General features: G+C 40.2%; 1 protein-coding gene across 1 annotated transcript; it reads right to left on the bottom strand.

The window, feature by feature from the left end:
- Nucleotides 1-698: 698 nt before the first annotated feature.
- On the bottom strand, nucleotides 699-21,716 carry Olfm4 (olfactomedin 4). The gene is made up of 5 exons (XM_046454200.1): nucleotides 21,517-21,716; nucleotides 16,438-16,590; nucleotides 10,541-10,753; nucleotides 9,378-9,534; nucleotides 699-2,728 (listed from the first exon to the last, which is right to left on the bottom strand). Exons 1-5 carry the CDS (start codon nucleotides 21,706-21,708, stop codon nucleotides 1,911-1,913), a joined length of 1,533 nt encoding a protein of 510 aa, XP_046310156.1. The 5' UTR covers nucleotides 21,709-21,716; the 3' UTR covers nucleotides 699-1,910.
- Nucleotides 21,717-22,985: the final 1,269 nt, after the last annotated feature.

The raw sequence follows: 22,985 nt of genomic DNA, 5'->3' as shown, positions 1-22,985 counted from the left end.
TACATGTCTTTATCTTCATATCTTGCTGCATTTTGAAGGCCATACCTGTCTCTACGCTCAGCCCTGAAAAGATAGGAGAAAAATCTTGCTAAAAATACTAAGCATTGTAGCTTCCAGCTGCCTCAGAAAGCTTGGTATGGATGTAAAATGAGCATTTCAGCAAGAAGAACCACATGAGCCTAGTCTATCTGTCCTTCCAGTTCTAGGTCACTTGTCCCCCCCCCCCCCACTCAATGTTCTCTTTGGTAAAGGTACTTCTCAATTTTATACAGCCAGTCAGAGCCTTTGCTTTCTGTCCAAGACCTTCTGTTTAGGGAATATCCAGAGGCTTCTGACCCATGTTAATAGCTCAATTGGAAAGGAACATAAGCCACACAAATATAGTCTAGCATTGGTAATAATCAGATAAGTCATGCAAAAATTAATAAGTACATAAGGTCATCTCCCAAAAGATAATAGGGGGCAGTCTTCCACAATAAAAGCTGCCAGAATGAATGGATTTTAAAGGGAAATGAAAACTAAAGAGCCAGAACAACTTTGGACTCTTAAAAATTATTGATATTTTCTGCTGCTAGGTAGATGACCTCCTGGTCACAGGTGTTGGGGAGGTAGCCATTCCCTGTACCCCATAGCAAGATGTGGACCACCTTGTTAAGAGTTTGATTTTTTTTAATTAAAAAAAGTAAGCAAACAAAAGATGAATTTTTCAAAGCACACTTTAATCACTTACTTAAAAAGGAGAAGTACAGTGTTTGATCCAATTCTATACACAAGAACTTGAACATAAATAGAAAATAGCCACAACCAGATGATAAAGCCATCCAAAAGCATGGAAGTACCCAGCCCACAAGGCTTTAAACCACTGCACAGATTTCTTAGATTTCCTACATCCCTTCCTGGAAAAAGAAAAAAAAAACTTTTAAATTTTGTTTTCTTACGAGTTCCCCACAAAGACAAAAGTCACGTGAAACAGTTGAAGTCAGTGAATGCCTCATGTATGCTCCTAGGTCTCTATTTTAGAACCAGAAATGCCATCATTTTTTCATAGTCATCTGATTTTCTTACAATTTTAGAGCCACGTAAATAAAAGTTCATAATAAGACAAAAGAAAATTATTTTTTTTACTTATATCTGTTCCATAGAAAACTGGTTAAATTTTTTAAATAATAAAAAGCAAGCAGTAGAGGGGGGTTGGGGGAATTGGTTGGTCAGACTGGTTCTAAATTTCTGAACTGCTTTGGAATTAAATTACAAGGTAGAGGATTCCACTGACTCTTCTGTAGGTGGACAATGAGAGAAAAGTAAAGTCCAGAACCTCATCCGAAGATCTTCCTGAGATTTATTTGGGGTGTACAACTTAGTGCATAAAAGGTCTTTTCTCCAGAAAACTCAGAGCACCTTGCATATATAATTTAGCAGGTAAAATTTACTTGACTGGTATGTACAAAGTGTCTTTCCAGGAGCTTAGGGGAAATTTGGTCCCTCAACCTCCTTCAGATGTTAATCTGCCTAATTAAGCCCCAGGTTGCTTTCAGGCATGCATCAGTGAGGCTACATGGATAAGGATGGTCATTCAGCAAATTTTCCTGTACAAAGAATCCCTAGAATCCATACTGAGTTCTCTGTAATTTCCAGATGTCACCTCACTACAGGTTTTATTAGACCCATGGTACCCCAGACCTCTGACAATCCCACCCTAGAAGAACTTTATTTTAGTTGGGAAGTGCATCCCAAAACACAGATGACTCTCAAGAGAAATCATCATCAAATGAGAGCAAATATCCTAAGTCCCTAGAGTGGTAGAACTATGCACCTAAATATCACTGCTAAAGAAACACACTTCTAGATTCCTCTACAGATATGTAAAAAGTGGAGATCATTTTCAACAAACATTTTATTTCTATTTCATCCTAATGCCTAGCAGTTTCCTGGGGTTGCTGTAGGAAGATAAGATTATAATTCAGAAGGTAGCCATCATTATAGACATAGAGTTTTTGGTCAAAGGGGTGATAATTGATGCTCTGCACTCTTTCCTTCACCTTATTCATTGTAATGCTCAGATGCCCTTCTTTCCCTGTGTTTGTGTCATAGTAGTAAAAAATCTCTTCTGTTCTGGTGTTCAACGTACGGGTGGCATAGAGAACCCCACAAACCATGAAGGCATTAGAAACAGACGGTTTGTACTGCTTCGTAAACCAAGTATTCAGCACCTCGAGGGTGGTGTCATTGAGTTTGCTTATCACTATGTTACCAGTGCTGGCTTCCGTGGCATAAATCACCCACAGTCCATGCTCATCCACAGCAAAGTCAATATCTTGCCAAGCAACATTAGCGTATGAAAAACGGTTATTATAGGCAGCATTAGGCAACGCTCGAGTCACAGCAACCCTGTTAGTGGTCAGGTTAATTCTGGCAATATTCCCAGTGTTGTACCAATTAACATACATGTTGTTGTTGTAAACTGCTGTACCACTGCCTTGGCCATAGCCAATCTGAGAGCTTCGAGCATTTGAGTACAATAGCAAATCATCCAGAGTGTCGTGGAGTCTGTAATATTGCAATGTCCTCCCATTCGTCTCCAAAGGCGCCACCCAATACTGCCCTGTCTTTGGATTCTGGGGAGAGTAATCCCGACCCCAGGCACCATAAAGAAAGGAAAACCCTCTCCAGTTGAGCTGAACCACAGACGGTTTGCTGATGTTCATCACACCACCGTGACTACAGCTTCCTATAGAACGAGAAAAGGAAAAAGGCTTTCTTAGAGACAATGAATGACAGCATACAAACCGTTTAATATTCTAAGAACCAAAGGCATCCATCAATATTTTCCCTGTCAAGGTTCAGTGACAACAGTGGCTCTGCTGTAGAAGAACCAAACTTCTCTTCAGTTTCAGTCTCAAAGTGAATCCACTGTCACATCTACAGAGAACGACTTTCTGTTTCTATGAATGGGCTTTTCCATCAGGGAAATGGAGATAATGAAACTGCCAAGAGCCATATCTAAAAGTTTGGAGGAGTCCAGAGAGAGAAAAAGGGAAACTTGACAAATTTAATATATTGTCTTCTACAAAAAAAAAAAAAGAAAATTGCAAATATTATCTTTTTTTTTTTCATTTTCTTATAGCAGAATCAAGAAGGTACAACCATCTCAAAAGCTTGCCCTGTTTTCATAAAACCAGAAGGTGCTACTTTTCCAGGGTCAACCCCAGGGAGAATTGTGATGAAGGAGAAGATGATCTTTGCCTAGTCTCCATGTCTGCCTTCCCTATGACCCCCAAGTGAATATCCACATCAATCCTGCTCCAAGCCAATCTCAGGAGAGGAAGTTTTAAATATAGTATTTTATAGATCCAAAAAGATGGTCTAGAATGGTGGGGTTTCAGCCTGGAGAAGCCATGAAGCTATTTTCAAGACAGCATTGCCTGCTTTGTGCCCACCATATAGCCCATCGCATAAATCGCTTGGTGACCATCTTGCTGCAGAGTTATGAGGCGAGTCCTGCTGTTCGTAACCCATATGCTGCTGTGCCCCAGCATGACAGGCAAGTATTTCATCCTTCCCATTCTGACATGGTCATTGTCATAATGTGTACAATCAAGTGGGACCAGATGCACTGGTCCATTGAATCTGCATTCCCTGAAACACTGTGTAAATGACTCAGCCTGGGCAACCGGCCCCTAACATTGAACTCCCTCTGAAATGCCTGCCAACCCAAAGTGCTTATAAATGAAGCATATAAATAAATGCAAAAAAAACATGAAATAAAATTCCTCCCAGGTTTTAATAATAACTATCCAAAGAGTTGAATGCATATTTTGGGGGGTCTTAACAAATACTCTTTAAAAAAAATGGTAAGGTTGTTTACAAGATAAAAAAAAAGAAAACTCAAATTCAACTTCAGGTATATTTAAGGTCATTTTCCTTCATTCTGCTGCTCAGAGCAGAGCAGGTGAGGAAGAAGGGAACAGAACCTGAATCACTGGATCTGGCTTTAAATGCTTGGAGGGAATTAGGGGAGCTATGGAGAACACATGAGTGAGCTGAAACCAAAGGCAGAGTTCCAAAGAATTGCCTGAGATGAGAGCACTGAGGGGTTTAGGGGAGCCAGGCACTGGTCTCTGAGCCTCTGCCTCTGCCCAATATGGAGAGACTCATTCCTTTCCTTGCTGAATGCTTCCCCCTCTACCTTCTTCACTCAAGGACTGACTGCTCAGAGGGGAAACCATTACTAGAAATCCTGCTTTTATTTTTCCAATCTGCTGGGACATTTTGGTCCCAGAATTAAATACGTGCTCTTTAAATGCTCTCATAAATACACAGTTGGTGAGAAAACCAGCCAACCATACAACAGGTAGAGAAATGAAACCACTCTGTACCCAACCTCAAATAATTTTGCATATCATTAAACAGAACACAGTCACAGGTTTGTTTTAATAATGCATGCACCATTTCATAAATAAAAAAGCAACATGTGTTCAACCAAGAGACTGTTCTCCACTAAAGAAATAATAAATAAAATTATAAATTATTATTTCTTCTCCTCAAAGTGATCTCTCAGATGAATGCTTGTTTGCTTTTGTTTATGAAACAATGCATGAATTATTAAAATAAAGTTAGTGGTGTGTTCAGTTTAATGATAACAAAAACTGTTCCAGTTTCCATATGCTACAAACTGGATTTTTTAGTTAAAATATCTTCCTAAAAACTTATTATTCAACTATATTTCACTGTGAGGCAATGAAAGAAAATCACTTTTTTTCTTTCAGGTTGGGAAACTTAAGAATGGTTTGCTTCATTGAATCTTACCTTTCTAGAACGAAAATACCCCACCAGCAGCAACAAAATATTTTAGAAAAATTTATGATGCATATAACTTACTCAAGCATTATCATGGGGTTAAAGATAAACCATCTGTCTCCAGATGTAGAAATCTTCAGATATAAAGGAACCAACATAGGCTGGGGGTGTAGCTCAGTGGTAAAGCACTTGCCTAGCATATGTGAGGCACTGGGTTCAATCCTCAGTACCACATAAAAATAAATAAATAAAATAAAGGTTTTGCGTCCATCTACAACTAAAAAAAGAAAAAAAACTTTTTTAAAAATAAAGGAACCAACATAAACCCGTCAAAAAATATCATTATTACTTGTACTATTATAGTGGTAGTCCTATTATTGGTAGTATAATAGTATTAAATACTGGCAATAGTATTAATACTATTACTGCTAATGGTAATAATAATGGTTCATAGTTTTATGAGAAAATTAAAATTGTATGAAGCTTTCTTCACCTTCCCAACCAATCCTAAACCCTCTCCTGTCCATTTTGTTATTCCCCCTTTATCCTCCAGCCCCTTTGGGCCATTTTTAGGGCTCTTGGCTATGGTCAAACAGAAGTAGCAATAGGGACAAGAACTAAGTTATATCGCTGTCAAAGCTGCACATGTGGTGACATTAGTGACAGACCAGTGAAAAGATTATGAGGGGGTTTTGCCAATTCCCAGCATCAAACCAACATGGAAACAACAATGAACCTGACAGCCATCATTGCACCTGCTGCTGATCCTCCTAAACCCATATACCCTGAGCTTCTCACCACCCTTCCTGGTCTCACACCCCTCCCAGCCCCTTCCTTTGGGTCAAAGTCTTAAATACACTTCATTCCCTTCTTACCCATCTTCCATCCCAGCCATGGTCCAAGAACTGTGAAGGATCAGTGGACCATTTGCACTTTCTTGTGGAAGAAAACATACCACAGAGCTTTCAGGAGCAAAAATACTCTTTTAACTACTCCAAAAGCACGGAAGCAAAGAACATGGGGTGTTCAATCAGGTAGGTGAGCTGTTGGAACTGTGTGTGATTCCATAAGTCCTGGGTATACTCCGCTATTGGAGCACCTTGGAAGGCAGCCTGTACAGTGACAATATTAACAGACAGCTTCCAATCCAAATCCCAACTGCCATACTCAGAGCTGTGCATCCCTAAGCAAGCTATTTAACCTTTTGAATTTCAATTTCCTTATGATAAAAGAAAAATAATAATATTCTGCAAGACCTTTGGACAGAATGAAGTCTTATAAATGTAAATAAATGATAACTATCATTATAATCATGTCATATTACAGGGAGAGTTCACATGACTGTCTCCCCTCTTGAGTAGTGAGTGGTTCTGGAGGTTGCTTTACCCATCCTGGTAACCCCAGGTCTCAGAACAGGATCAGCCACACAGAAGACCAAATTATGTTTGTGGAATAAAGGAAAAAAGATTGATCAAATCACTTAAACTCAACTTATCCTAAAGAACTTAACCTTCACCCTGCCACATATCTGACTTTTCAAAGAGCCTGACATTTATTCCATAGAACATGATACAAGATGCCCCTTGCACAAGTGAATCTTTGGTTGGCCTGTATATTCATCAGGCAATTTAGCAGAATTCTGGAAATACCCAGGAAAGTCACAGTCATGAGACTTTCAAATATTCTCATCTGGCTTTTTAAAATTATCATGGTTAGTAGTGTCAAACATTAAAATGTCAAATATTTTTGCCTGAAGAGAAACTTAATCTTGGATCTATCAATGCATTCTTGCAACTGGGAAACTAAATTTTATTTGAAACCCAAGGAGAAGAATGCCATTGACTTGTAAGAAATAGGCAATGAAAATGGTCATAACCCTAAAACAACTGAGACTAAGTTGATTCTGAATTATTAGATGTTGCTACTCAATATTGACCTTTCCTGAGCTTTGGATTTAAGCAAGTCACCCCATTTCTTTCATACCCTGTTCAATCACCAGCCATTTACTGAGCACCTACTATATACCAGCAAAGCCTGGCATCCCCCAGGCAAGATCCCTGCGCATTTCCATCACATTTTGCCAATGCAGAGTCATTTGAACTCGGACGAAAAACAGAGGGAGGGCGAAGTCAGTTGTTTTAAGGAAAAATGTTAATGAAGTGAAGGCCAATTACTTTAAATTAGAAAGATATATGAAATGAAGCAGAAAAGGATGTTATTTGTAGCAAAAGCAAATACAAAGTGCATTTTACTGAACCCAAAACATACGTAGCAGTTCTAAGTTCAAGTTGACCATAGGGTTAGCAAACTGCAGCCGCAAGGGAGGAGCCCTGAGAGCACAGAACTACTTTACAGCTGAGACTTGCATACAGTCTTTTTTGTTCTGTGCAACTCTGCAGTGAAAAAAAGCAGACAGGCCAGATTTTAAAGTCCCATAATAGTGAGTAACTTTAATTAAAGTCTCCACAGGCTCACAACTTTGTGGTGCCTGGGGATTTTTCAATTCTGCATTATCAACCAATCCGAACAGAAAGAGAGAGCAAGTGAAAGAAATTGATTTAAAAACATGACAAAAAGTCAGTTTAATATAAACATCATAAATATAATATGAACAAAGCTGGAGGAGGGCCAAGTAGCTTGGCAGGGATCCAGGTACAGACAAGGTTGTGGGAAAGTGAGTGGAAATCTGGGTTCAATTTGCTTAAACAACACAGCTGGGCTGAGATGGTTCTCAAAAGTCTAAGTGTGAGGGCCTGAGGGAAAGTTCTGGAAAAAAATCCAACAAAAATAGTCCAATGGACTTACTGGTTTTCCTCCCCACCCCCAATACTGAGCCATGTATTTTCTCCTCCACCAACCATCTTTGAGTTTCTGACACCTGACACTCTGAGATGACCAGAGAGGGAAGTTTGCATTTTACCTTCAGCTCTGTCACTACCTGCTGTGTGACCTCAGGGAAATCAGCATCCTTGCTACTCAAGTCCCCTCCTCTGAGACATGAAGGGGCTGAGATAGGTGTTCCTGAATGTCCCTCCTTACTCTAAAATGTCCTCATTCTGAAATCTGCATAGAAAACTATGCCAGAAAAGAAGGATTGTTTGCTGGGGAAACGGGGCACTCGTTCCGTTATCAACAGAGGTTGTCACATTGCTTCCACTTTGGCCTCAGTGGAGCACTGGAGCCTGGACCACTGGACCTGTTCTCATTTCTAAAACATGTTTACATGTTGGTCCCAGGCCAAACTTAGCCTTAGTTTGTTACAGAAGACAGACCGCTGTCTTTGCCTTAAACATCCTCTGTATGTCAGACTAGGACAGAGTCCCTACTACAGAAGGAGAGAAAAGTGTCCCCTGAATAAGACCAAGAGGCTTGTCACCATGGTCATATCTAATTGAGGCCTTAAAGAAATCAGTTACATTAACAAAGATCCAGAAACTCACAGTCCAAAAGGAAACAGGTTGTGAGGGTTGGAATTAATACAGATAACAAAGCCTGTCTGATCTGATGAAAAGAGACAGTACCCATTTGGGCTAAGAATCTTACAGCTCGCTGAGAGAAGCTCCCTGTGACATAGTGTCCCTAAAGGACAGGGATGAACACTGCAGCTGAGTTCACCTGGCAGGGGGCACTGCAGTGCACAAGGATCTGGCCCTGCTGCTGTTCGCAGCAAGGTTTTCATTCCAATTATCATTATTACTAATAATATCCATTGCCAGTGTGTGAGTGCTGATTACAGAGCCCTGAGCTTCCCAGGTGTTGGCTCATTAATCCCCATGGCAACCTTACAAGGTATGTATTATTATTCTCCCATTTTACAAATGAAGAGATTAAGGATCTTTTGCCCCCAGCCACATAGCTGGAAAGCTCTGGTCTTTGGGATACCAAAGCTATGCCCTTGAGCTTCCTCTCCACTACCTCCATTCACAGAGGCATTTATAGAGCTTCCCACTGGGTGCTGTACTTAACCCCAAAGAGGATGGTGAGAGAATGAGATGCCACATGACCCTCCAGAGCTCACAGTCCTGGAGGGACGGCATGGGATCCCCCCAAGTACCACAACCTGTGGGCCCAACCGCTCAATTCTCACTAAATCTCAGGACATAGATTATAGTAAGTGCTCAACAGGGAAGAATAAAGGGAAATGTGAAGAGGAGGGGGGAAGAGAGGGAAGGAGAATGGGAAAGCAGTCAAATCCAAGGCATATACTAGTTCACCAGATAAATAAGCCAATCAGCACTCATAATCCACAGGAAAGCAGATGTCACACATAGATTCCAGAAGCTCTCCCCTGGGCCCCTGATAGCTCCTCTATCACCATAGAGATGGTTTTCCTATCAGTAAATACAGAGGGAACACATGTAACTCGTGGGATTTTGTTTTAAATCAACTCATTGTGCTTTTTCTCTGTGAACCCCAGAATATGACAGTAGAACTACTTGGGGTAAGGGGATTTAAAACATGGAAGAATAAGCTTAGAACTGCAAAAATAGGATCCTTCCATTATTACAACCCCCCCCCCACACACACACACACACACATGATAGGACCTGGCTTTTGTAGCAAAAATATGGCCTGCTTACCTGGAGCAGGAGGCAGGATGACTGGATAGTTTTCCTCTTTAGAGGTCTCACATTCCTTCAGCTTGTTCTTTAGGGCCGCGATTTCTCGGCGAATGGCAAGGACATTGTTTTTGTCTAGTGTCTCCAGATCCTCTACCAGGAGAGACATATTCCTTATCTAAGGAAATAAAAATTCAGAGTGACTTTATGTTATTGTGCAATTTCTTTCATAAACATTCCAGGGCTGAATTTGTCATTTAGTGAGACATCGCTACAGAATACACCAGAGATTCTTCTGAATGGTTTCATTTGGAAGAATACATTTTATGGTTTAGTGTGAATGCCTGTCAGATCTCAGGCAGATGTGTGTGACAAGAAGAAAATGGCAAAGATTTTTAACAGCTTTAATAATAGAGCACGGACTCATTCTAGGCATCTACAAATGTCCATTAAAGTTCATTTCTAATAACCTTCCCCTATAAACTTGTGTTTACTCATGTTGTCTTATAATTAAGTTTCTAATGAATGATGGGGGCCAGAGAAAACTTAAATTCAAAATACGTAACTAGAATTGTCAATTATAGCCCATGTCATGACTGTGCTAGTAAATTCTCGTTGATATAAATTACCCAACCGTAACATTAATGTGATGGTCTTTATCCACATATCTTAAAAGCCTTCACTAAAGCATACTCACACACACACACACACACACACACACACACAAAATATTCTTAAAGGAGGTTGCCAGTATGTGAGAAGAATTCCAAGAAGGACCAAGGATTAGAAGGCTGTACAAAAGGAAGAACAGACCTAATGTGTCCACAGTCAAGTAGACTGTGGATTTCTACTACCATGAAGATAAATCCAGAGCAGAAAACACACCCGCTCTAGCCATGGTATGGACAGTTGCTCAGATTTATGTCACCTCCTTTCTAAAGAACTCAAAGGCCCTGGAGCAGGGTTCTAATCATTAAATGACCTATCTCTCAGTCAATGTGTTCCCAGTGTGCTTAACTAACTGTACAAAAAAAAATAGGCCCAAACATAGAATGTGTGACATGATTGTGAGAAAGGAGCAGACTTAGAACTGGGGAGACATTGGTATCCAAGTCCTCACATTTGTTCATAGTCACTGAAGATAATTTAGTATTGACCCACTGAAAAGGGAAATCCTTCCTTACCTCCTCTTCCAGCTGGTCAACAATTTCTGTGCTTCCAACAAAATTCTCCTTCAGCCGTATGATCAGTTTCTTCATCTCGCTCACTTCTATCTTGATCAGCTCAAAGTCCAGTTCTGTGTAAGAAATGCTATCCTTCTCCATGATCTCTACTCGGACAGTTAGGTTTAAGAGTTTCTTTTCATACACACTGATTAATTGAACATATTTCTTCACCTGAAGAGGAATCAAAAGTCAGTTCCCAAAGTAATATAAAACATTATTCCTCCACTTCCAAACCCTGGAAGGCTATTTGCAACTATTTGATTCCTGTCAATCACTATAGGTTTTTCCTTGTGTTTTGTTGTTGTTGTTGTTTGTTTGTTTTTGTTTCTTGGTAAGGAAATGAATCAAAAATGTATTTAACTAGATTCTTTTTTGTTAACCCAAATGCAAACTAAAAAATTTAATTGCAAGCGATTTTGCACTTATACTAAAAATAATTTGCCTCAAAGTCATTATTCACGTATATATTTTTTAATCTCCATTTCAATGCTTGAAGATATTAACTCCTCAAACTGGATCAGAGTCTCTTGCCATCCCTCCTCCTCTCAATTCATTTGCTCTAATCAGGGTTTCTGAACCTGAGCTATTGACATTTTAGTAGATTTATTTCTGGGGGGTTGCTGTGCTGATAACTACACATGCTAGTAGTGCCTCCTGACTCTCCATTGTGATATCCAGAAATATCTCTGGACATTGCTAAATGTTCTCTGGAGAGAAATTACCACCACCACCACCCTCCCTTTGTTTAGAACCATTGCTCTAAATGTAGGTATTTTCTTGAAGAGGGAGAAATATACTAAGTAGCATTCCTTCTTTGGTACCGTTTTAGCAATGAGTCCCTCTGCCCTTTACAAAGTCCCATGAAGGCCCAGCTTACCACACAATATCTGAGTGTATATGCAACAGGAAAGTGCACATTTCATTAAGTGTGCTCACATTTATTCCAAGAACTGATTATTGCAATCAGACCTTTAAATTACACATTTGTTGCATATATTTGAATGTCTGATCATTAAGTTAAAATACTTCCAAAAATTCCCTTGGTGGTTTAGTATATAATTGGAATCTCCAAATGGATATTTCAATAAACTGTTGGTGGCACTTTCCATATCTGATCTCTAAATGAAATGTCATGGCTTTTTAAAGGACCTGCTCATTAAAAGTTGCTGGATTTACTTTCTTTTAAAAAATATGAACATAAGTGATACTTCTGCCCAAACTGTGCTAATGTCAAATGGCTGGTCCACAGTGCCTGGATGAATTCGGAGCCAGATGTTGACCTCTAATCCTTCTAATACCAAAAGCAGTCCTAACTTCTGTCATTTTAGCCTTTCCACTTAACCCCACTGTGCAAATTAGAGTAGACTCAGAGGCCACAGACCTAAAGGGCCAGGGTTTCAGGCAAAGAGGATTTTAATGAAAAGTTAAAGATGCAGCCCTTGGCACTGCTAGTGTATCTCCTCAGGCAACTGATGTTCACTGCCATCAGGTGTGCCATCCCTAAGAGGCTGAAAGGCTGGTGACATTTTGGTTGATAAGAAGGTTTTCAAAAAAAATTATGTGTGTGTGTGTGCATATATATGGGTAAGACTAAACGAGTCCCCCTCAAAAATACACCCAGAGATATAGAGTGGCCAGGTTTCAGTTTCCACCAAATTGGGCATAAAACCTTGTCTGTGATACAAAAATAATAATAAAGCACCAAGCCATTGCAGAAATGGAAGTTTGAGAAATGAATATGCTTGTTGGCATTTGGTCTTGCCAGCTCTTGGAACAAATGAAACACCCCTAGCTTTCCTGGAACATTTTGGTGGCATGTCGCAGCTGTTGTTCTGCAAAAAATGAGTGATTCAACTGTCATCTCTGCTAAATAAAATGTGGCTCTCCCTGATTCTCACAGAAAACCAAGGCATCGCTTAGAGTTTGTAACCTGTGAGAATGTAGGTTGTGCCTGCCTTACCTCTGCTACAAAAGATAGTCTCTAAAAATCTGTTTGGAGGAAAATTTTATTTTTGAGGTTCTGTAAGCTGATGAAGAAAGCTCAGTGGTGCTCAGGAAAATTGGAATGATCCTCAGAGTTACAGAAAGCAGGAGAAAATTTGAAAAACCTAGAGTATGAACTTTACTGATTTAAATAGATTATTAGTATAGACCTTTCACATATATGGATTTGTAGTTTGAGAGAGCCTGGACAATTCTGAGAACATCCAAGCTCTACTTGGGAGATGCAGGCTCAGTAGAAGCAGTCCAGCTGTGTCTAACCTACATTCCTGGCACTTAATACATTTAGTGGATTTATTCCTCTTCTAGAAAATAGTTATATTAAAAGCAGTGTTCCTAAACAAAGAGAAGGTGGTGGTAGTGGTGGTGGTGAAGCTGGTGGTACTTTGTGTCCAAGGAACATTTATCAGTGTCTGGAGACAAAACTGGGGGTAGATGGAAGTTACTGGCATTTAGAGGTCAGGGGTGTTGTAAAACAATCCTATCAAGAATATGAATCTAAGCCCAAGAGGACACATACCTGTGTCAAAATCTTTACCTTGAAATTTATAATTACTACAAATTTGAATATGGAAGACTCGTGTGTGCTAGCCTTCAAACCACTAGCCTAACATTCAGAGCTTCTGCTTCATTTTGTTTGTTATGCACTTACTATGTCATCAATGAAGAATCAAAGTCTGGAAGTTGTTTTGTCGTGGTTGCTATTGTATCTTAAAATCTTATAATTAAAAATGTAGTGTGGCTAGCTATTAAGTAGTTTGTCTGGTTCATATTTGTAACAATTTCACAATTCCTTAAAATCTGTGATCATAACTATGGCCAGATTATTTGAAATAAGTAAATGTTCTTTGCAACATACTGTTATTTCCAATAAGTCCTTAAAAATGAATACAACTAGGTTAATTGAAGCTGATGTGACCATCAGACATGGAGCACTTGGATGCTACACCCACCTGAGCTCAAATCTGACTTCAGTATTTAGTGGGCAAATCACTTAATTTCTCTAAGCTTTAGCTTCCTCCTAAAACTGAAGGTAATATTATCAAGCTTACAAGATTATTGTGAAGACTAGAGATGATGTGCATTAAGTGCCTAGCTAATGGATGCCCCCATACATTATAGAAATTAATAGAGAAACAGTGATCTCAGTGTTTTTCAATCTGACCTTTTAATTTATTATATTTCACTGCACAAAGCATTGCTCAATCAATGTTGTTTGTTTATGGGTTGCCTAAATGTCTCCCAGGCTGCCTCAACCTTCTCATGCATGAGGATCTATTAGCAAATGTGTCATATTAAATAACTTGCCCCAAAGACCATAAGCCTCCAGAGAAAGAAAAAAATCCTGAGCTGCCTTTTATGCTGTCTCTTTCCTAAGTACAGTCACAAAAGGACATGTCCATAAACAACAGAAAAGTATAAAATGCTTTCAGCATCGTATGCAGAGGCAGCTCCCTGTCTTCTCTGTGTACTGGCACATAATGAATCAATGTAAGGCCGTCAAAACCCTTTTTGGCTGGCCTGCCCCAAACGGGCATTCCCCCAGGCTCCTAGATAAATGGTGATTTCCAAGGCAACCTAGGGACAGCTATAATAATTCACCTGGAAATTCAAAAGCCCTCAGCTGAAGAGATAACTTTGAATTCAAAGGCGTTACTGACCTACTGCATCTCATCTTGAGTCTGCACTGAAGGGTAACAGCCTGGCCAGGAGGAAGGAGAACTTTGATGACGGTAAACGCTCAAATTCCTGATCAGGCTTCACCAGCCAAGAGAGATGACCTTGGGCAAGTTCCTTTACCTCTATAAACCTCAGTGTTTCTATCCCTAAAATGGGAGGAAGGACCCCTGGCCTCTCTCCTTAAAGGACTTGCTAGAGAGGAATATAGAATTGGAAGCATATGGAAAAACACAAATGAAAGCTGCTACTGTTATCATCTGTCACATCAAATCAATTATGTAAATCCCAACTGTCAGGTAAGTTTCTTCCTTGGGTCTCAATCACAATCTTTTTTTTTTTTTTGTGGGGGGGGGACCAGTTACTAATACTTATGGGACTAAAAGTTTTCCTATCTACTCTGCCTTTCTTCCCTGTCAATTATTAGCAAAGCAGATGCCACCTGCACCACCCGCCCCATACCTACCTTTCAGGATTGAAATTAAATGTCCCATATTCATAAACCTGGCAATCCACCTACTCTCCCTGGAGCAGCAAGAGGTTTCAAACTGCCCTTCACACTCCTGGCAGCAATGACGACATGCAAATCAGTGGCTTCCACTATTTCAAAGCAAATGACTCTAACTGAAAAGATCTTTACCTAGGATTTTCCTCTACTTGTTATGTTTTTATGCATAACTTCTTATCTGTACTTGATTATGCTGGAATAAGGCTATGAATATTAATGGTTGGAATTTATAATTTAGTGCTGTGCCTTTTCTACTGATTAATTCAAGGACGTTTTATTTCTTAAGAAGCTAGGTTCCTGGAGTAGTCAAACACATTTTCTTGGTCACTTATTTAAACTTAGAATATTTATCTACCAATTCAGGTTGAAAGCAGGGTCTCAGCCTCACATAATTTTTGTCTTAAAGGATAACTATGCTGGATGTTAAGGTGGTGAAGCTTAAATTTCTGAAGAAAACTTATTTTGAGTCTTGCAGTAAACCCAGAGCTCCTTGTAAATTAATGGAGTTGTATTAAATAATGCATAATATGATTATACTCTAGCTTGGACTTCACCTGTGCAGAAAATAGGAGGCTTTCTAATTGATTTGTAACTTGAATGAAAATCCGGAAGGGGTCAAAAGTGGAAGGCTAAGTCACATTGCTCCAGCCAGCTGGGAGAAATGCAAAGTGTTGAGGATAGCTTCCTCTGGCCAGAGAAAAGCAGGAATCAGAGGCTTCCAGTTAAGTTTTTAAGAGACCTGTGAGTGTAGATTCAAATTCCCAAGGAAGCCTCCAATTCTGATCTAATGCTGGACCAGAATGAAATGCTCTTGTGGAAACAACAGAAGACAAGTACCAAAAAACAAAGGAAGGAAGAGAGCAAACTGTAAAGATTTAAATGTGTATGTGTGTGTGCACGTGTATGCGTGTGTGTATGTGTGTACACATGCATGAGTGCAAGCACAAGAGAAGGGAAAAGAGGGAAGGAAGGGGAATGAGAGGGAGAAGATTTGGGGGAGGGAGAGGGGAGGAAAAAGGAAAAGAATAAAAAATCATCCAAAAGGAAGAGAAGACCAAAAAGAGTCAAAGAAAAGAGGAGGAAGAGAGGAGGAGGAGGAGGAAGAGGAGGAGGAGGGGGAGGAGGAGGAGGAGGAAGAGGAGGAGAAGGAGGAGGAGGAGGAGGAATCAAGAAGAAAACAGAAAGAAAGATTAGAAGGAATAGACAAGAGACAGGATTGAGGCAAAGGGAACAAGAAAGAAAAGCAGGAAGGAAATAGAAGGAAAGGTGAAGGAAAGAGAAAATAGACTAAAGAGGATAGAGGAGAGCAAAGAAAAGAAGGCAAAGCTGGATGAAAGATCTAGAAGAACAACAAAGGAAAGAAGAAACAGACAAACGAAAACTGCAGAGCTGGCATTTGCAGGGAGAACTTGCAGCCTCTTAATGACTCATGAGGACCACAGCCCTGGAGCGAGCCTGCTGTGGACACCCTCCATCCTGCCTTCTCACCCTGCCATGAGGAACTACAGAGATGGACTGTGAACGAATGCTAGGATGCCATAAGATATAAAAGTGCTATCTTTGGTACAGTGAAGAATGATTGCTTCTAATATACCAAACAACCAAGTGCTTTGTTTTGCTTCTTTGCTATTTGTTCTTAACAGATATTGTCTTAAAAGAAAATGCTTACTTTAGAAAGCTCCTTCTCAAACTTCACAGACAGGGTGTGAGCTATGTACTCCAAGCGTTCCACTCGGTTCGCAGGAAAGGTGGTGTCTGGCAGAGAAACAGAGCACTGGCAGGTTCCACGTTCATCCACAGAGCCGGTGAAATTGGAAAATGACTGTAGATAATAATAAGGTAGACATCAATAATAAGCTGGAAAATGAGGGGTTTTGGGCAACAGGAGTGACAGAAATTGGCTTATCAAATGAGGGCTTGGAGGCAAGCAAGTGGAGTCCAACATATAAACAAATAGGATCACAGAAGCAAGCTGAAACTGGGATGTTGTCATGAGATGGGGACCTCACAGAGCATTTAACCACATCTCTAGCTGTTGGACTACGCCACTGTGTCCCCAGCCTTTACCCAAAGAAGATTCTTCATTCTTGAGGAGTCTTAAAGGAAATCATTACCATCTATACACAACTTACACAAAGAAAGGGAAAGAAAGAAGTGATGAGAATTCTTAAATTTAAATATCAATTCTACCACTTCCTGATGTGACTTCTTAAGTCTCAGTTTCCTCATCTGTAAAACAGAGAGGAGATTGTCACAGGATTTGTCCTCAGGATTAACCAAGTAATGTGAGCCAAGTTCCTGGCACCTAGTAGGTGATCTATTTGTTGTCAATTTTCTCTTCTGTTAAACATCACCCTTCCCTCACCTTTTATCCCAATCCCAATCTAATTCATCCCAAGTGGGATGAGGAAGCCGCCAAGGGTGTGGGCTGGGGAAAATATACAATGCAAATTCATCTTCTCTCTTCAGCTGCGAAATTGTATAATTAACATTCTTCAAAATGGAAATAAATACACCATTGGTTAAAAAACTGAGCAGTGTATGAGTTTTGGAGATTTTGTGCAAATGTTTTAAATAAAAGTTCTCCAGCTTACCACTTGCAGGAAAGTCATTTTAAAATATTTGATGTTTCTTTAAGATATTCAGGCTCACACTTTGGTGCCGCTGCATATTTTAAAATGACAGGTTTGAAAGATCCTGTTTTTCTTTTGTCCCCTTTGAACTACCCCAAGGGGATGCTGGCACAATTAACATTTTTTTATTACTACCATTGCCTTACAGAGTGGGACTCTCAGCAGCCGACTGTCTGTGCCTTTTAATGATCTCATCTGAAGGCCAGCCCAAAGCTCACCTGTGGAGCATCAGCCTGAAGGGACTTTTCATAGAACTATGAAGGAGAGAGCAGTGGTTTTCAGAGTCTGAAGACTCAGGCCATGACTCTCAACGTTCAAGTCAGCCAGCTGCAGCTGAGGTTGTGTTCTTTCTGCATTCTCTGTGTGTTCTCTACCCACCTCCAAGACTCCTGAGCAAGCCTGGCCTAGATGCATATGCCATCAGCCTAACCCAGCTGTGACCTCTGGGCTAATTAAGACTTTTGCAACCAAGGGATTTTTTTGTTGTTGATATTGTGTTTTTACTATTTTTTTAAAATTTAGCCTAAGTTTCTTTAAGATAATCAGAAAGGGAGGAAAAAAAATAAAAAACAAAAAGTGTGTGTCTCAAACTCTCCTTGCCAGGTAATTTCTTGATATTGGCCTCAATTTTCTTTTCTAATCACATCCCCACACCTGTAGAAATCAGAGAGTAAGGAAGAGGAACAAGCAGTATGCTAAAGATGGGAAAGGGGATGGGGTGGGGAGGGGAGGAGTCTTTGCCAGGGATGAATCAGGACAGGAGGAGATACACCAGCCTGTCAGAGAGGCCAGCCTCTCTCAAACTCAGCTCTATCACTGTCTAAAATTAGAAAGACTCCAATTCGAGCATGCCAGGTCTTTTATAGGAAGGACCAACAAATCACAGGCTTTTGAAGAAATAGCTTATTATAATAACTGTCTAGCAATAAAAAAAAAAGAAAAGAAAAGAAAGAAAAAAAATCTTGCATTGCAATTGACAAGAGGAGGTTAATTAGCTGCCCAAGACAGGGTTGGACCATCTTAGATTTCTCTGAAAAGCTCTGTCAACTCAGGAGACAGCAGATATCATCAAGTAGTCTCCAGACATTCAACTAGGAACCACTAGCTAACAACTTTTAGTCTTGAAGATCACCTGAAAGACAGACAAATAATTACGAGTCTTGCTGACAGCCATTCCACTGGTTTCTATTGAACATCTCTGTCCCAACATTGCGGGCTTCTCTCCCGCTTATCATCAGCCCAGCATGCTCAGCTGACATCAAAATGGTCCATAAGTTTGATCGGTGTCTCCCATTAGAGATTTTTCTGCTCCTTGAATTCAAAGACAATGAAGCTAATGGTGATGAGTCTCTCTCTGTGGTGAATGCTTAAACTCTACTTGAGTGTAACATGAGGACTGAGAGACAAAGACAGATACTTGTCCCTTTGGCCTTTGGAAAGATATGTGATCCCCCTGGCGGAGGGCAAATAGGGTCCTGTGTGACCCACAAAACACCCAGCTCTGCTTGGTTCCCACTCAGGACGTGTTCAATTAACATTTACTGATGTATACGATTTGTAAGACTCTGGCATAAGATGATTAAGACCAATTTCAGCCAGGAATCAGGACCACCATCTTTATAAAATTCTTAAGGTTTGTTTGTTTTCCAACCATCCCAGTAGCCTGACTCATTGTGGTTCTGATTCTGCTAGTTACTGCACAGAGCAAAGCATCAAGCCCTTTCCTTGTCTATAAAATGAGGCTGTGAAGCAGCCCCTTCTTTGGAGGCATGCAGAGTGCTCTGAGCCCTAGGGCAGAAGGTGCAACTCACATTTGTGATTTAAGGTTGCAAATGGCTCTAATTAGTAGCCAAGTCTAAGTGCCCACAAAGATTCAAGGCATAAAATAATGGTACTCAACATTTTCAGCGTACAGAAAATGATACGTTTGGAACTTGCTCAATGACAGTTATAAAAGGGTTTTCCACCACTTTCCAAAGAGCTCATCAAGCTGACAGCCAGCCCCAGAAAATTAGGTTGATAGTGGAATTGACACCCAGTCCACTATAAAAAAAAAAAAAAAAAGAGATTGGAGTTGTAACCCTGAATCACCAGAGGGAGATAAGTAAACTAAGAAGGTAATTAGAACCTCAAGATACAATTTAACCACCATTTCTTATCTCCTTTTAAATATTTGTCTTCTTACCAGATAATAGGCATTTTTAATTTCTCTTTTTTCTTGACCTATATTTTATTTTATATTATTTTAGCTGATCTTCCCCAAATGCTGGTTTTTGATTCATGATAAAGCTTCATAACAAATTATTGTTTGTTAACCTCACTTTGAAAAATATGCTAACCAATTCTAATTGTCCCCAGAAATTGTTCAGTATCATGGGATAAAATTATGCATCTGATTTCTGGCTACAAAGAATGCTTGTGCATATTCATGATTCTGAAAACTTTCTCCTCTTTAAAATAAGGAATTTTCATCTATTCTCCCTAGAGATAGAGAAAGTTGTGTACAGAGAGATGGTATTCATTATAAACACCCTGGAAATGAGTTAAAAGCAGGGAGAAATAACTGATTTTGAGTTATATAACTTGCCAGCTTAGTGACTTTAAGCCAAAGATTTTACCTTACTAAGCCTCCGCTTTAACATCTCTAAAACGAGATCACTTATTTTACCTGCCTCTTAGGGTTAAATAATATATATTATATACTTAACCTGGTCCTGGTCTTTTAGGTACACAGTGACAATTATTGCTATTGTCTTCCTCTAGGATCTCTCCAAACCATTTGCTAGTCATCACATTTTCATTGTCTACATATTCGGATGGTGCCAAAGAAAGCAAGCAAACAGTATCCCCTTCACCCCTTCTCCCATTCACCCCTTCATTCAGAAGTGCTTATATAAGTAGCAACCTAATTTGTGAATGAAGATCCTAGAAGTGCAGAAGGAGGAGGTTTGATGGCATCTGGACCTCCAACCCCAAATTTTAATGAAGCAAGGTTAGCCTAGGAAGTTTTATAGAGTAGGCCTCTTGCAGAAAGGCTCAAAGAAGACACAGATAGGGCTGGGGATGTGGCTCAAGCGGTAGCGTGCTTGCCTGGCGTGCTTGCAGCGCTGGGTTCGATCCTCAGCACCACATACAAATAAAGATGTTGTATCTGCCAAAAACTAAAACAATAAATATTTAAGAAAATTCTCCCTCTCTCTCTCTTTAAAAAAATTTATTTTTAAAAAAAAGAAGGCACAGATAACTGTTTTGTTTTGTTTTGTTGCTCCCAATCTCTCACCCCTCCTTACCTGTTCTCGTTTCTTTAAAGGAGATCTAAAGAAGACTCATCCTCCAAGGGGCTGGGCTAACTATGTGTCCTACAAGGTAGCCTAGCTGGACCAATCCCTTTTTAGTACATGGGGGTTTTGTTGGTTTATTTTTTTACTGTAGTTGTTTGGCACTGGAAATGGACTTAAGGATTCCCTATAAAGAAGATCCAAAAGAGTTAAAATTCCTCAGGAAATGTCCACATGTAGAGGCACTTGCTAAAAAACAAAAATTCCTCCCCTTACTTCTCTCTTCTTTACAAACTAAGGACAGAGAAACTGCCTGGACTCCTCCTGGAGCATCAAGGTAACTCCCTTGAGGGTTACTTTTTACTATGCTAGGGGTCCCTTCTTGCCAGCAAATCAATTTAACAAACTTTCCTGGAGCTGCTACTTACAGGGCCCCTTCCATAAGGATTCCTACCCCAGACTGCATGTGAGAATCACCTGGGGATTTTTTTTAAATATCTGATATTTAAACATCTAAGTAGGATAGAACCCACACATTTGGGCCTTGGGAGTCTCATGGCCACTGGTCCTAATGTGCAGACTGGTTTAAGAACCTCTTTAAAGCATAGATTCTTTCCCCAAAGCCTCCAGCTGGAGAACTAGGATGTTCTCTCTTGCTAACAATTTAATTATTTCACCCAGGTTTTAATTCATTTCCAGGGCACCTATAGTGAACAGCAAGAGCCATAAATCTTTTAGAGTGCCCAGGTCTATCCATCCATGAAATTGTATTTAGGTCCCCAAAAAGCTAAAGGAAGGGAATGAACACAACTCACTCAGACTCTGGGGCCCCCTTACCTGGGGTGCAGCATGGCCTTTTGGCCAAGCTGTGGCTGCAGCATGGCCTTTTGGCCAAGTTAAAACTGAAGTTGGAGCTACAGTCAAAGCCTCCGGAAAGTCAGAGGTCCAGAGGCTCCGATTCTCCAATCCTCCAACAGCAGAGCTGAGAACGAACAGATGGGGTAGGAGGAAAGCAAGGCCCCACCTCATCTTGTCCTCTTGACAGGATCCACTGGCTTCTGCCCAGAGCTCAGGGATCTCTTATAGTGCCCAGTGGGGATTTCCCCATGGCAAGTGTGTGGGGAAAGAGGAAGCAACCAGGGAACACATGACCCAGGAGGGTCAGGATGCCCAGTAACTTGAGTCATATCCACATCTCACCGAGCCCTACTCTATAACCTGCCCTTAGATCCAGATTATCCCTTGACAAATATTAACTCAATTGTGCTTTTTCAAGCCCAATATCTGCTTACCAACTCGGTATGCCCTTTAAAGAGATGGGGTCAAAGATAATCTCTGTGAATAAGACAGAGTATACAAGTTCCAGGAAGGAAAAGCAATTCTGGGTCCTTTGTCTGGAAGCCACTTCTAGGTGTGATCTCACACTTCACTGAATGCTGCTTTCCAGAGAAAGTGAGGGCGCTCACTTTAGAGACCCCGAGTCCCTCCCAGTATGCCTGAAGCTTCCCTCTTCAGTGTTCACTGTCCAGGTTGTCTCTGACCATTGCAGTGTCTGCTTCTAGACTAAGTTCTATAAGGCACACTTGTTGAGCCACCCAAGAGTGTCTTCTTATTTCATGTGGGTATGGGGATTAGAGGCAAGGATAGGAGCATTTTCTCCAAAGCTTCCTTGGAAACTGTAGGGTCTATCTATATTATCTGCCCCAAAAGCCATCTGTGGTGAAGATGAAGGTCAGCAACTGGTGACTATGGTCAGCTTTCAGTGGGAAAGACATGTATTTTTAAGCAAACACCTCTCATGTTCTGCCCTATGTAGGATTGTCAGATTTAGCAAATAAAAATAGAGATCCCCAGTTTCAATTTGAGTTCCCTATAAATTACAAATAAGTTTTAATATTAGTATGTCCCATGCAATATTTGGGTCATACTTATATTAAAATACATGTTGTCTATTTAACATTCAAATTAAACAAGATATCCTGTATTTTATCTGGGAACACGAATTTTGGAGCAGAATGTTGACTATGAAATTCATTGTTCTCTCTTGCAAGCAAATCAGTCTTGGCTTCTTTAGCCCAAAGTTCTAGCATCATCCATGCACAGTCTAAGAAAGAGAAAGCACAGAGCATGTATGAGAATGAAAATCAGCCCACTGAATCCATTATTCTGAGGTTGAATGCTATGAATATGGAGAAGAGCGTGTCTCTACCTTCTATCTCGATTTCCCTCTTTCTCCTGATTCCCACCAAAGCAAAGGGCAAATGTGTTCTCATTTGCTAGTAGCCTCTGCCTGAGACTATAATGAG

Source organism: Marmota monax, unplaced genomic scaffold, assembly GCF_021218885.2.
Source record: "Marmota monax isolate L192 unplaced genomic scaffold, Marmota_monax_Labrador192_F-V1.1 WCK01_AAM20220418_F8-fsc00011, whole genome shotgun sequence".
NCBI classification, from domain to species: domain Eukaryota; kingdom Metazoa; phylum Chordata; class Mammalia; order Rodentia; family Sciuridae; genus Marmota; species Marmota monax.
This window is presented reverse-complemented; position numbering and strand designations above follow the sequence as displayed.